Source organism: Pleurodeles waltl, chromosome 3_1, assembly GCF_031143425.1.
Source record: "Pleurodeles waltl isolate 20211129_DDA chromosome 3_1, aPleWal1.hap1.20221129, whole genome shotgun sequence".
Lineage (NCBI taxonomy): Eukaryota > Metazoa > Chordata > Amphibia > Caudata > Salamandridae > Pleurodeles > Pleurodeles waltl.
The window spans coordinates 1,036,558,563-1,036,572,635 of NC_090440.1; the positions used below are offsets into that span (position 1 = coordinate 1,036,558,563).

A 14,073-nucleotide genomic window follows, 5' to 3' on the forward strand; every position below is an offset into this window, starting at 1 on the left:
CATCAGAGTACTCCTGACATTTTACATGTAACTGAGACAGACTCTTGCCTACTCCAAATATTCCGTTTTCTTCTGATTCGTCATCGTTGCCATACAAAAAGCGAGATGGCAGAAGTCCGGACACCTTACTTGGTGATGTGACAGACGGTGTCAAATAAGTCTTTGAGAGTCTCTTGAGAGGAGTATACTCTGCAGAGTGGTACAGAGGTAACGAAGATGGTCTTTGCCATTTTGCCGGAACGATTTTGACTGTCGACAAGAAAAAAACCTGGTGTCGTCGACGATATCGTAGTTACTGGAAACGTCGACGGTGTGATTGACGACAAGAGTACCGTTGACGCAAGTGTCGTCGACGGAGGTGTCGAAGAGGGCATCGTCGGCGGAGGTACTGACGATGGGAGCGTCGAAGTGAGGGCCGTCGACGAGTATAGCACTGACAGGAGGGTCGTCGATGAGTATAGCTGTAGGAAAGTACCATCTTGCCTGGCATGTTACCCCCATTTTTCACTGTATATATGTTGTTTTAGTTGTATGTGTCACTGGGACCCTGGTAACCCAGGGCCCCAGTGCTCATAAGTGTGCCTGAATGTGTTACCTGTGTAGTGACTAACTGTCTCACTGAGGCTCTGCTAATCAGAACCTCAGTGGTTATGCTCTCTCATTTCTTTCCAAATTGTCACTGACAGGCTAGTGACCATTTTTACCAATTTACATTGGCTTACTGGAACACCCTTATAATCCCCTAGTATATGGTACTGAGGTACCCAGGGTATTGGGGTTCCAGGAGATCCCTATGGGCTGCAGCATTTCTTTTGCCACCCATAGGGAGCTCTGACAATTCTTACACAGGCCTGCCACTGCAGCCTGAGTGAAATAACGTCCACGTTATTTCACAGCCATTTTACACTGCACTTAAGTAACTTATAAGTCACCTATATGTCTAACCTTTACCTGGTAAAGGTTAGGTGCAAAGTTACTTAGTGTGAGGGCACCCTGGCACTAGCCAAGGTGCCCCCACATTGTTCAGAGCCAATTCACTGAACTTTGTGAGTGCGGGGACACCATTACACGCGTGCACTACATATAGGTCACTACCTATATGTAGCTTCACCATGGTAACTCCGAATATGGCCATGTAACATGTCTATGATCATGGAATTGCCCCCTCTATGCCATCCTGGCATTGTTGGTACAATTCCATGATCCCAGTGGTCTGTAGCACAGACCCTGGTACTGCCAGACTGCCCTTCCTGGGGTTTCTCTGCAGCTGCTGCTGCTGCCAACCCCTCAGACAGGCAGCTGCCCTCCTGGGGTCCAGCCAGGCCTGGCCCAGGATGGCAGAACAAAGAACTTCCTCTGAGAGAGGGTGTGACACCCTCTCCCTTTGGAAAATGGTGTGAAGGCAGGGGAGGAGTAGCCTCCCCCAGCCTCTGGAAATGCTTTGTTGGGCACAGATGTGCCCAATTCTGCATAAGCCAGTCTACACCAGTTCAGGGACCCCTTAGCCCCTGCTCTGGCGCGAAACTGGACAAAGGAAAGGGGAGTGACCACTCCCCTGACCTGCACCTCCCCTGGGAGGTGTCCAGAGCTCCTCCAGTGTGCTCCAGACCTCTGCCATCTTGGAAACAGAGGTGCTGCTGGCACACTGGACTGCTCCGAGTGGCCAGTGCCACCAGGTGACATCAGAGACTCCTTGTGATAGGCTCCTTCAGGTGTTAGTAGCCTTTCCTCTCTCCTAGGTAGCCAAACCCTCTTTTCTGGCTATTTAGGGTCTCTGTCTCTGGGGAAACTTCAGATAACGAATGCATGAGCTCAGCCGAGTTCCTCTGCATCTCCCTCTTCACCTTCTGATAAGGAATCGACCGCTGACCGCGCTGGAAGCCTGCAAACCTGCAACATAGTAGCAAAGACGACTACTGCAACTCTGTAACGCTGATCCTGCCGCCTTCTCGACTGTTTTCCAGCTTGTGCATGCTGTGGGGGTAGTCTGCCTCCTCTCTGCACCAGAATCTCCGAAGAAATCTCCCGTGGGTCGACGGATCTTCCCCCTGCAACCGCAGGCACCAAAAAGCTGCATCTCCGGTCCCTTGGGTCTCCTCTCAGCACGACGAGCGAGGTCCCTCGAATCCAGCGACACCGTCCAAGTGACCCCCACAGTCCAGTGACTCTTCAGCCCAAGTTTGGTGGAGGTAAGTCCTTGCCTCACCTCGCTGGGCTGCATTGCTGGGAACCGCGACTTTGCAAGCTTCTCCGGCCCCTGTGCACTTCCGGCGGAAATCCTGTGTGCACAGCCAAGCCTGGGTCCACGGCACTCTAACCTGCATTGCACGACTTTCTAAGTTGGTCTCCGGCGACGTGGGACTCCTTTGTGCAACTTCGGCGAGCACCGTTTCACGCATCCTCGTAGTGCCGGTTTCTGGCACTTCTCCGGGTGCTACCTGCTTCAGTGAGGGCTCTTTGTCTTGCTCGACGTCCCCTCTCTCTGCAGGTCCAATTTGCGACCTTCTGGTCCCTCCTGGGCCCCAGCAGCGTCCAAAAACTCCAAAGGGGAAGTCTCTAGCCCTTGTCGTTCCTGCAGTATTCACAGTTCTTCAGCCTAGTAAGAGCTTCTTTGCACCAACCGCTGGCATTTCTTGGGCATCTGCCCATCTCCGAGCTGCTTGTGACTTTTGGACTTGGTCCCCTTGTTCCACAGGTACCTTCAGACAGGAATCCATCGTTGTTGCATTGCTGATTTGTGTTTTCCTTGCATTCTCCCTCTAACACGACTATTTTGTCCTTAGGGGAACTTTAGTGCACTTTGCACTCACTTTTCAGGGTTTTGGGGAGGGTTATTTTTCTAACTCTCACTATTTTCCAATAGTCCCAGCGACCCTCTACAAGGTCACATAGGTTTGGGGTCCATTCGTGGTTCGCATTCCACTTCTGGAGTATATGGTTTGTGTTGCCCCTATCCCTATGTTTCCCCATTGCATCCTATTGTAACTATACATTGTTTGCACTGTTTTCTAAGACTATACTGCATATTTTTGCTATTGTGTATATATATCTTGTGTATATTTCCTATCCTCTCACTGAGGGTACACTCTAAGATACTTTGGCATATTGTCATAAAAATAAAGTACCTTTATTTTTAGTATACCTGTGTATTGTGTTTTCTTATGATATTGTGCATATGACACTAAGTGGTACTGTAGTAGCTTCACACGTCTCCTAGTTCAGCCTAAGCTGCTCTACTAAGCTACCATTATCTATCAGCCTAAGCTGCTAGACACCCTATACACTAATAAGGGATAACTGGGCCTGGTGCAAGGTGCAAGTACCCCTTGGTACTCACTACAAGCCAGTCCAGCCTCCTACATTGGTTGTGCAGCGGTGGGATAAGTGCTTTGAGACTACTTACCACTCTTGTCATTGTACTTTTCATAAGAGAAAAATATACAAAACAAGGTCAGTGTATATACACATAGCCAAAAAGTTTTGCATTTCCTCTTTTCACTCTTTTCTAAGTGCTGAAAAGTACTTCTAAACTTTCAAAAAGTTCTTAAAAGTTTAAAAAGTTTTTTTCTGTCTTTCCAAAAAGTTCTGAAAACTTTTTTCTCTTTGTCTATCACTTTAACTCTCTCTAAAAATGTCTGGCACAGGCCAAAAAGTTGAACTGTCCAAACTTGCATATGATCACCTTAGCTGGAAAGGAGCAAGGAGTCTCTGCATAGAGAGAGGTTTGAGTGTAGGGAAGAATCCTTCCTTAGAACTGTTAATTAATATGCTTAGAGTACAGGATAAGGCCATAAGTGCCCAATCTGTAGAAAAAGTAGCTAATGGTTCTCAATCTGATCCAGGGACTCCCCCAGGAAAAGGTTCAGGAAAGAAACTTCTCAGCCTGCCCATTACTAGACAGTCTAGCATAGTTGGTACAGAGGTTGAATCACATCATACTGATGATGTGCTCTCACATTATACTGGTAGCCAAGCTGTTAGGGTGCCCTCTGTAAGGGACAGGTCTCCTTCTGTTCATTCCCATCATACCTCTGTATCTAGAAATGTCCCTCCCACCCACCCTGATGACAGATTGTTGGAAAGGGAGCTCAATAGATTGAGAGTGGAGCAAACCAGACTGAAGCTCAAGAAGCAACAGCTGGATTTGGATAGACAGTCTTTAGAAATAGAGAGGGAAAGACAGAAAATGGGTTTAGATACCCATGGTGGCAGCAGCAGTATTCCCCATAGTCATCCTGCAAAAGAGCATGATTCCAGGAATCTGCATAAGATAGTTCCCCCTTACAAGGAGGGGGATGACATTAACAAGTGGTTTGCTGCACTTGAGAGGGCCTGTGCTGTACAGGATGTCCCTCAAAAGCAGTGGGCTGCTATCCTATGGCTATCATTTACTGGAAAAGGTAGGGATAGGCTCCTTACTGTAAAAGAAAATGATGCTAACAATTTCCAAGTTCTTAAGAATGCACTCCTGGATGGTTATGGCTTAACCACTGAACAGTACAGGATAAAGTTCAGAGATACCAAAAAGGAGTCTTCACAAGACTGGGTTGATTTCATTGACCAGGCAGTGAAGGCCTTGGAGGGGTGGTTACATGGCAGTATAGTTACTGATTATGACAGCCTGTATAACTTAATCCTGAGAGAGCATATTCTTAATAATTGTGTGTCTGATTTGTTGCACCAGTACTTGGTGGACTCTGATCTGACCTCTCCCCAAGAATTGGGAAAGAAGGCAGACAAATGGGTCAGAACAAGAGTGAACAGAAAAGTTCATACAGGGGGTGACAAAGATGGCAACAAAAAGAAGGATGGTAAGTCTTCTGACAAGGGTGGGGACAAATCTAACAATGAGTCTTCATCAGGCCCACAAAAACACTCTGGTGGGGGTGGTGGGCCCAAATCCTCCTTTAATCAGAACAAGGAAAAGAAACCATGGTGCTATTTATGTAAGATAAAAGGCCATTGGACAACAGATCCCAGTTGTCCAAAGAAAGGCACCACAGCTCCTACCACTACAACCCCTACTGCTACACCTAGTGTCCCTACTAATAGCAGTGGTGGTGGGAGCAAACCTACTAATAGCCAATCCAAGGGAGTAGCTGGGCTCACTTTTGGTAATTTAGTTGGGGTTGGTCTGATTAGGGAGACCACAGAGGCTACTTTAGTCTCTGAAGGGGCTATTGACTTAGCCACTTTGGTTGCTTGCCCCCATAACTTGGAGAAGTACAAGCAACTAACCCTAATAAATGGTGTTGAGGTCCAGGCCTACAGGGACACAGGTGCCAGTGTCACAATGGTGATTGAGAAACTGGTGCACCCTGAACAACACATACTTGGACACCAGTACCAAGTAACCGATGCTCACAACATAACACAAAGCCACCCCATGGCTGTTGTAAATCTCAACTGGGGGGGGGGGTATCTGGTCCAAAGAAAGTTGTGGTAGCTTCAGATTTACCTGTAGACTGTCTATTAGGGAACGATTTGGAGACATCAGCTTGGTCAGATGTGGAGTTGGAGGCCCATGCAGCAATGCTGGGCATCCCAGGGCATATTTTTGCTTTAACAAGGGCTCAGGCCAAAAAGCAAAAAGGACAGGGAAGCTTGGATCCTGGAACAATGGACCAAGTGCTCCCTAAAGCTAGGGCTAGTAGAAGCAAACCACTTCCTACTATCCCTCCCTCTACAGTGGATTCTACTTCTGAGGAAGAAGAATTCCCTCCCTGTGCAGAACCTACACCAGAGGAGCTGGAAGCAGACACTGCTGAGCTTTTGGGTGAAGGGGGGCCTGCCAGAGAGGAGCTGAGTGTGGCACAGCAAACCTGTCCCACATTAGAGGGTCTCAGACAGCAAGCTGTCAAACAGGCTAATGGGGATGTCAGTGACTCACACAGAGTTTACTGGGAGGACAACCTCTTGTACACTGAGAAAAGGGATCCTAAACCTGGAGCTGCCAGGAGATTAGTGATTCCTCAGGAGTACAGAAAGTTCCTCCTAACACTGGCACATGACATTCCCTTAGCTGGGCACCTGGGTCAAATGAAAACTTGGGACAGATTGGTACCATTGTTTCATTGGCCTAGGATGTCTGAGGACACAAAAGAATTTTGTAAGTCCTGTGAAACCTGTCAAGCCAGTGGCAAGACAGGTGGCACTCCAAAGGCACCCCTTATCCCACTGCCTGTGGTTGGGGTTCCCTTTGAAAGGGTAGGGGTTGACATAGTTGGCCCCCTTGACCCTCCTACTGCTTCAGGCAATAGGTTTATCTTGGTGGTAGTGGACCATGCCACAAGATATCCTGAAGCTATTCCTTTAAGGACCACTACAGCTCCTGCAGTGGCAAAGGCCCTCCTGGGAATATTTTCCAGGGTGGGCTTCCCAAAGGAAGTAGTATCAGACAGAGGAAGCAATTTCATGTCTGCATACTTAAAGGCCATGTGGAAGGAGTGTGGTGTAACTTACAAGTTCACAACACCCTATCATCCACAAACAAATGGACTGGTGGAGAGATTTAATAAAACTCTCAAAGGCATGATTATGGGACTCCCTGAAAAACTCCGCAGGAGATGGGATATCCTTCTACCATGCCTCCTTTTTGCCTACAGGGAGGTACCCCAGAAAGGAGTGGGCTTCAGCCCCTTTGAACTTCTTTTTGGACACCCTGTTAGGGGTCCACTCACACTTGTAAAGGAGGGTTGGGAACAACCTTTAAAAGCTCCTAAACAGGATATTGTGGACTATGTACTTGGCCTCAGATCAAGGATGGCTGAGTACATGAAAAAGGCCAGTAAAAACCTTCAGGCCAGCCAAGAGCTCCAAAAGCAATGGCATGATCAGAAGGCTGTTTTGGTTCAGTACCAACCAGGGCAGAAAGTGTGGGTCTTGGAGCCTGTGGCCCCAAGAGCACTCCAAGATAAATGGAGTGGTCCACACACAATTGTTGAAAAGAAGGGTGAAGTCACCTACTTGGTTGACTTAGGCACTGCCAGGAGTCCCCTTAGGGTGCTCCATGTCAACCGCCTGAAACCCTACTATGACAGGGCTGATCTCACCCTGCTCATGGCAACAGATGAGGGACAGGAAGAAGACAGTGATCCTCTACCTGATCTCTTCTCTTCCACAGAACAAGATGCTCTTGTGGAAGGTGTAGTTTTGGCTGATTGTCTTACTGCTGAGCAGAAAGATAATTGCATAAATCTCCTAGGACAATTTTCAGAACTCTTCTCCATTGTGCCAGGCACCACTTCTTGGTGTGAGCACACTATAGATACTGGAGACAGTTTACCTGTCAAAAGTAAGATCTATAGGCAGCCTGACCATGTCAGGGACTGCATAAAGCAAGAAGTTCAGAAGATGTTGGAACTAGGAGTGGTTGAGCACTCTGACAGTCCATGGGCTTCTCCTGTGGTACTGGTACCAAAACCCAATTCTAAAGATGGAAAGAAGGAAATGAGGTTTTGTGTCGACTATAGAGGTCTCAACTTGGTAACCAAAACGGATGCTCACCCTATACCCAGGGCAGATGAGCTCATAGATACCCTGGCATCTGCCAAGTATCTAAGCACTTTTGATTTGACTGCAGGGTATTGGCAGATCAAATTGTCAGAAGATGCTAAATCTAAGACTGCATTTTCTACCATTGGAGGACATTACCAGTTTACTGTAATGCCTTTTGGTCTGAAAAATGCACCTGCCACTTTTCAGAGGTTGGTGAACACAGTCCTGCAAGGGCTGGAAGCTTTCAGTGCAGCATATTTGGATGATATAGCTGTCTTTAGCTCCAGCTGGGATGATCACCTGGTCCACCTTTGGAAAGTTTTGGAGGCCCTGCAAAAGGCAGGCCTCACTATCAAGGCTTCAAAGTGCCAGATAGGGCAGGGTAAGGTGGTTTATCTGGGACACCTTGTTGGTGGAGAACAGATTGCACCACTTCAGGGGAAAATCCAAACTATTATTGATTGGGTTCCCCCTACCACTCAGACTCAGGTGAGAGCCTTCCTAGGCCTCACTGGGTATTACAGGAGGTTCATTAAGAACTATGGCTCCATTGCAGCCCCTCTTAATGACCTCACATCCAAGAAAATGCCTAAAAAGGTATTATGGACAGCAAACTGTCAGAAAGCTTTTGAGGAGCTGAAGCAGGCCATGTGCTCTGCACCTGTCCTGAAAAGCCCTTGTTACTCTAAAAAATTCTATGTCCAAACTGATGCATCTGAATTAGGAGTAGGGGCAGTCCTATCACAACTTAATTCTGAGGGCCAGGATCAACCTGTTGCTTTTATTAGTAGAAGGTTGACCCCTAGAGAAAAGCGTTGGTCTGCCATTGAGAGGGAGGCCTTTGCTGTGGTCTGGGCTCTGAAGAAGTTGAGGCCATACCTGTTTGGCACTCACTTCATTGTTCAGACAGACCACAAACCTCTACTTTGGCTAAAACAAATGAAAGGTGAAAATCCTAAATTGTTGAGGTGGTCCATATCCCTACAGGGAATGGACTATACAGTGGAACATAGACCTGGGAGTAGCCACTCCAATGCAGATGGACTCTCCAGATATTTCCACTTAGACAATGAAGACTCATCAGGTAATGGCTAGTCTTATTGTCCTTCGTTTGGGGGGGGGGGGGGGTTGTGTAGGAAAGTACCATCTTGCCTGGCATGTTACCCCCATTTTTCACTGTATATATGTTGTTTTAGTTGTATGTGTCACTGGGACCCTGGTAACCCAGGGCCCCAGTGCTCATAAGTGTGCCTGAATGTGTTACCTGTGTAGTGACTAACTGTCTCACTGAGGCTCTGCTAATCAGAACCTCAGTGGTTATGCTCTCTCATTTCTTTCCAAATTGTCACTGACAGGCTAGTGACCATTTTTACCAATTTACATTGGCTTCCTGGAACAACCTTATAATCCCCTAGTATATGGTACTGAGGTACCCAGGGTATTGGGGTTCCAGGAGATCCCTATGGGCTGCAGCATTTCTTTTGCCACCCATAGGGAGCTCTGACAATTCTTACACAGGCCTGCCACTGCAGCCTGAGTGAAATAACGTCCACGTTATTTCACAGCCATTTTACACTGCACTTAAGTAACTTATAAGTCACCTATATGTCTAACCTTTACCTGGTAAAGGTTAGGTGCAAAGTTACTTAGTTTGAGGGCACCCTGGCACTAGCCAAGGTGCCCCCACATTGTTCAGAGCCAATTCACTGAACTTTGTGAGTGCGGGGACACCATTACACGCGTGCACTACATATAGGTCACTACCTATATGTAGCTTCACCATGGTAACTCCGAATATGGCCATGTAACATGTCTATGATCATGGAATTGCCCCCTCTATGCCATCCTGGCATTGTTGGTACAATTCCATGATCCCAGTGGTCTGTAGCACAGACCCTGGTACTGCCAGACTGCCCTTCCTGGGGTTTCTCTGCAGCTGCTGCTGCTGCCAACCCCTCAGACAGGCAGCTGCCCTCCTGGGGTCCAGCCAGGCCTGGCCCAGGATGGCAGAACAAAGAACTTCCTCTGAGAGAGGGTGTGACACCCTCTCCCTTTGGAAAATGGTGTGAAGGCAGGGGAGGAGTAGCCTCCCCCAGCCTCTGGAAATGCTTTGTTGGGCACAGATGTGCCCAATTCTGCATAAGCCAGTCTACACCGGTTCAGGGACCCCTTAGCCCCTGCTCTGGCGCGAAACTGGACAAAGGAAAGGGGAGTGACCACTCCCCTGACCTGCACCTCCCCTGGGAGGTGTCCAGAGCTCCTCCAGTGTGCTCCAGACCTCTGCCATCTTGGAAACAGAGGTGCTGCTGGCACACTGGACTGCTCTGAGTGGCCAGTGCCACCAGGTGACGTCAGAGACTCCTTGTGATAGGCTCCTTCAGGTGTTAGTAGCCTTTCCTCTCTCCTAGGTAGCCAAACCCTCTTTTCTGGCTATTTAGGGTCTCTGTCTCTGGGGAAACTTCAGATAACGAATGCATGAGCTCAGCCGAGTTCCTCTGCATCTCCCTCTTCACCTTCTGATAAGGAATCGACCGCTGACCGCGCTGGAAGCCTGCAAACCTGCAACATAGTAGCAAAGACGACTACTGCAACTCTGTAACGCTGATCCTGCTGCCTTCTCGACTGTTTTCCTGCTTGTGCATGCTGTGGGGGTAGTCTGCCTCCTCTCTGCACCAGAAGCTCCGAAGAAATCTCCCGTGGGTCGACGGAATCTTCCTCCTGCAACCGCAGGCACCAAAAAGCTGCATCTCCGGTCCCTTGGGTCTCCTCTCAGCACGACAAGCGAGGTCCCTCGAATCCAGCGACACCGTCCAAGTGACCCCCACAGTCCAGTGACTCTTCAGCCCAAGTTTGGTGGAGGTAAGTCCTTGCCTCACCTCGCTGGGCTGCATTGCTGGGAACCGCGACTTTGCAAGCTTCTCCGGCCCCTGTGCACTTCCGGCGGAAATCCTGTGTGCACAGCCAAGCCTGGGTCCACGGCACTCTAACCTGCATTGCACGACTTTCTAAGTTGGTCTCCGGCGACGTGGGACTCCTTTGTGCAACTTCGGCGAGCACCGTTTCACGCATCCTCGTAGTGCCTGTTTCTGGCACTTCTCCGGGTGCTACCTGCTTCAGTGAGGGCTCTTTGTCTTGCTCGACGTCCCCTCTCTCTGCAGGTCCAATTTGCGACCTTCTGGTCCCTCCTGGGCCCCAGCAGCGTCCAAAAACGCCAAACGCACGATTTGCGTGTAGCAAGGCTTGTTGGCGTCCATCCGGCGGGAAAACACTTCTGCACGACTCTCCAAGGCGTGGGGGATCCATCCTCCAAAGGGGAAGTCTCTAGCCCTTGTCGTTCCTGCAGTATGCACAGTTCTTCAGCCTAGTAAGAGCTTCTTTGCACCAACCGCTGGCATTTCTTGGGCATCTGCCCATCTCCGAGCTGCTTGTGACTTTTGGACTTGGTCCCCTTGTTCCACAGGTACCTTCAGACAGGAATCCATTGTTGTTGCATTGCTGATTTGTGTTTTCCTTGCATTCTCCCTCTAACACGACTATTTTGTCCTTAGGGCAACTTTAGTGCACTTTGCACTCACTTTTCAGGGTTTTGGGGAGGGTTATTTTTCTAACTCTCACTATTTTCCAATAGTCCCAGCGACCCTCTACAAGGTCACATAGGTTTGGGGTCCATTCGTGGTTCGCATTCCACTTCTGGAGTATATGGTTTGTGTTGCCCCTATCCCTATGTTTCCCCATTGCATCCTATTGTAACTATACATTGTTTGCACTGTTTTCTAAGACTATACTGCATATTTTTGCTATTGTGTATATATATCTTGTGTATATTTCCTATCCTCTCACTGAGGGTACACTCTAAGATACTTTGGCATATTGTCATAAAAATAAAGTACCTTTATTTTTAGTATAACTGTGTATTGTGTTTTCTTATGATATTGTGCATATGACACTAAGTGGTACTGTAGTAGCTTCACACGTCTCCTAGTTCAGCCTAAGCTGCTCTGCTAAGCTACCATTATCTATCAGCCTAAGCTGCTAGACACCCTATACACTAATAAGGGATAACTGGGCCTGGTGCAAGGTGCAAGTACCCCTTGGTACTCACTACAAGCCAGTCCAGCCTCCTACAATAGCGTTGAGGAGATAGGGCGTCCCATCGACGAGGATTTTAGTGTCGTCGACAAGGATCCTGCGGCCGCTGCCGTCGACATTCATAGAGTGACTATTACAGGTGTCACTGATGAAACAGTCAGTCATCGAGGAGAGTACCATCAACGATGACACCATCGACGGTGCCGAACTTGGTTTCTTGAACTTGTGTAGGACCTTCAGAGGTGGAGTAGCCAGTTCAGAATCAGTCTTTTTAGAGGATTTTCCAAGGTGTTTTGACCCCTTATGGATGCCTGTTCTCTTTTTCTGTGGAGAGCTGTGACTTTTAGAAGCGGTCCCAGCTGATATCTGTGCCGTTTTCTTGGGTGGCTCTTGAACATCTGAGCCCTCCTGCTTTCTTTTAACAGGTGTTTTATGACCAGAGATAGCGGAAGAGGCACTATCCTCTTCAGAGGCTGAGTGGCCAGCCTTTCCTTTCTGAAGCCACAAAAGCAGACAACCCTCTCTGTCTTTCAAAGTATTTGTAGAGAATTTTCCAAATATCTTGCAGTCCTTTGTTTTATGGCTGGTATATAAGCAGTAAATGCACTGCTCATGTGGATTATCCACCTAAAATATTTTCTTCAAACAAGAGGCACAGGATCTAAAAAAGGCCTTTTCTTGGTGTGTCTGACGTGGTAGCCGGTTTGAAGCACCAGGGAAGAAAAGAAATGTCCAAAATTCAGGTGTTAGTCTTCTGAGAGAAAGGTTTTGAGCAGAGCTCAAAGGAGACTCCTCAGCACGACATGCAGTGGAAAATCTGAGGGAAGGCAGCTCCTCACAGGAGGTTCTATGGGGTGAGGCAATCTGATTGTCAAATACATCCAAACTAAAATTTGAACCAAACTGACTGTGATAGGTTATCCTATTGAGGCCTAGGCCATGCATTGTATATGTACATTTTCAGGCCTAGGTTGTATATTCCAACGGGGACTCCCATCTCAACAACAGGGAAGTATTTAAGCATGTGAATCTATGAAAGTTCCAATACTGGAGTAAAAACAAGTTACTTACCTTCTGTAAAGGTCTTTCTGGCGAATACTCAATCTAGACACAGATTCCTCAATGCCCTACCACCTCCCCGTTCTGTGGAATGGTCTTAGTTCCATTTGGAAGGTCCTAGTTTAGGAATATGCACAATGGGTCTTCCAATTTGCTTTTGGGCTCCACATCTGAGGGCAGAGGCAAGTGCATGGAAGAAACTGATCTCAGAATGCATGGGCCTATAAGGGGCTCTGATTTCGACTTCTGGAGGGGAATCAAGGACAATGAAAAGTCACACAGCTTCATCTTTTGCTGCACAGGACCACTGCTTTTTAGTTTTCCGGGGTCCAGTCTAGCACCTCGGGATACTGACAAGGTGAGGAATCTGAAGTTAGATAGAGTGGCCTCCAGAAAGAGATATACTCAAGGCCTGCAACTTGTTCTCTAAGGATTTTAAAATGCCAAGAATCCACAATATCTGGTTTAATAAAAATTACAAGGAATGTACAATCTGATTGAGATGATTACCGTTCAGGCATTTTTGAGGCTTACTCTTAATTCTCACTTTATCATTTGTTTCTGAAGTCCACAAATCTGTGAAATGGTAGGGCAGATGATTCTAAAGGTACACTTAGGCATGCCTTATTGGTGCATTTGCTCAGTTGGACACAGCGGTTGAATACATGAAACTTATTTTGTTGCAATTATATCTGCTTAAGTGTAGAACAAGGATATGAGTAAGTCAAATATCCACCACAGAAAGGCACAGAGGCAAAAATAAAAGGCAGAGTCTTATGCTGAACACTCCTATTGATATTACTTTAGCCAAACGCAAATTGATATTCCAGCAAAAGAGAGAAAACAAATCTCAAATCGTGTAAATAACACAGCCTACTAAACTTTTTTACTTCGATCCAGAGGAGACTAGATATGACCAAAATGTGATAGTCATGTTTTACATAAAGAAAATTCTCTTTTGTTGCTAGCATTGTAATGCAGTTAACTAGTAGTCCCTAATTTTCTGTGCAATTGACATCTGCTTTTTGTTTAGATAACACCTTAAACATAATGATTGGTCTTCTACTTCCCAGGAATCCCCTAAATTAAACTAAGTTAAACAGAAGTGTTCCTCTTTAGAATAGCTTTTCGGTAGGATGTTAAGGATGTGGCTAGAAATGTAGTATCCATGGCAATCACATGCTATACGTAATCCCCAGGCTCTGCAAGTAATTACATTTTCTGACTTTGTATAGATGAATTGCGTAAATAAACACATTTTTCTCAGAACTTAAAAAAACAAAAACAGACTTACCACTGAAAGAAGCCTCTGGTAAGATCTTCTTTTGACAAGTCAATCAGGACCTATAACAAATTAATTATTAGACTTGACATAACAGGACATAGGAAATTATTTTATAGTTTTCAAAGTTCAATAAACGTTTATTT

The 14,073-nt window shown here is 47.0% G+C and overlaps 1 protein-coding gene across 2 annotated transcripts in view; it reads right to left on the reverse strand.

Moving 5' to 3' along the window:
- ESYT3 (extended synaptotagmin 3) overlaps positions 1-14,073 on the reverse strand; it is a 319,908-nt gene that overhangs the window by 16,265 nt on the left and 289,570 nt on the right. For both annotated transcript variants that reach the window (XM_069224322.1, XM_069224323.1), the window contains exon 22: positions 13,940-13,989. In XM_069224322.1, coding sequence (XP_069080423.1) covers positions 13,940-13,989 — 50 coding nt within the window. The remainder of the gene's footprint in view (positions 1-13,939; positions 13,990-14,073) is intronic.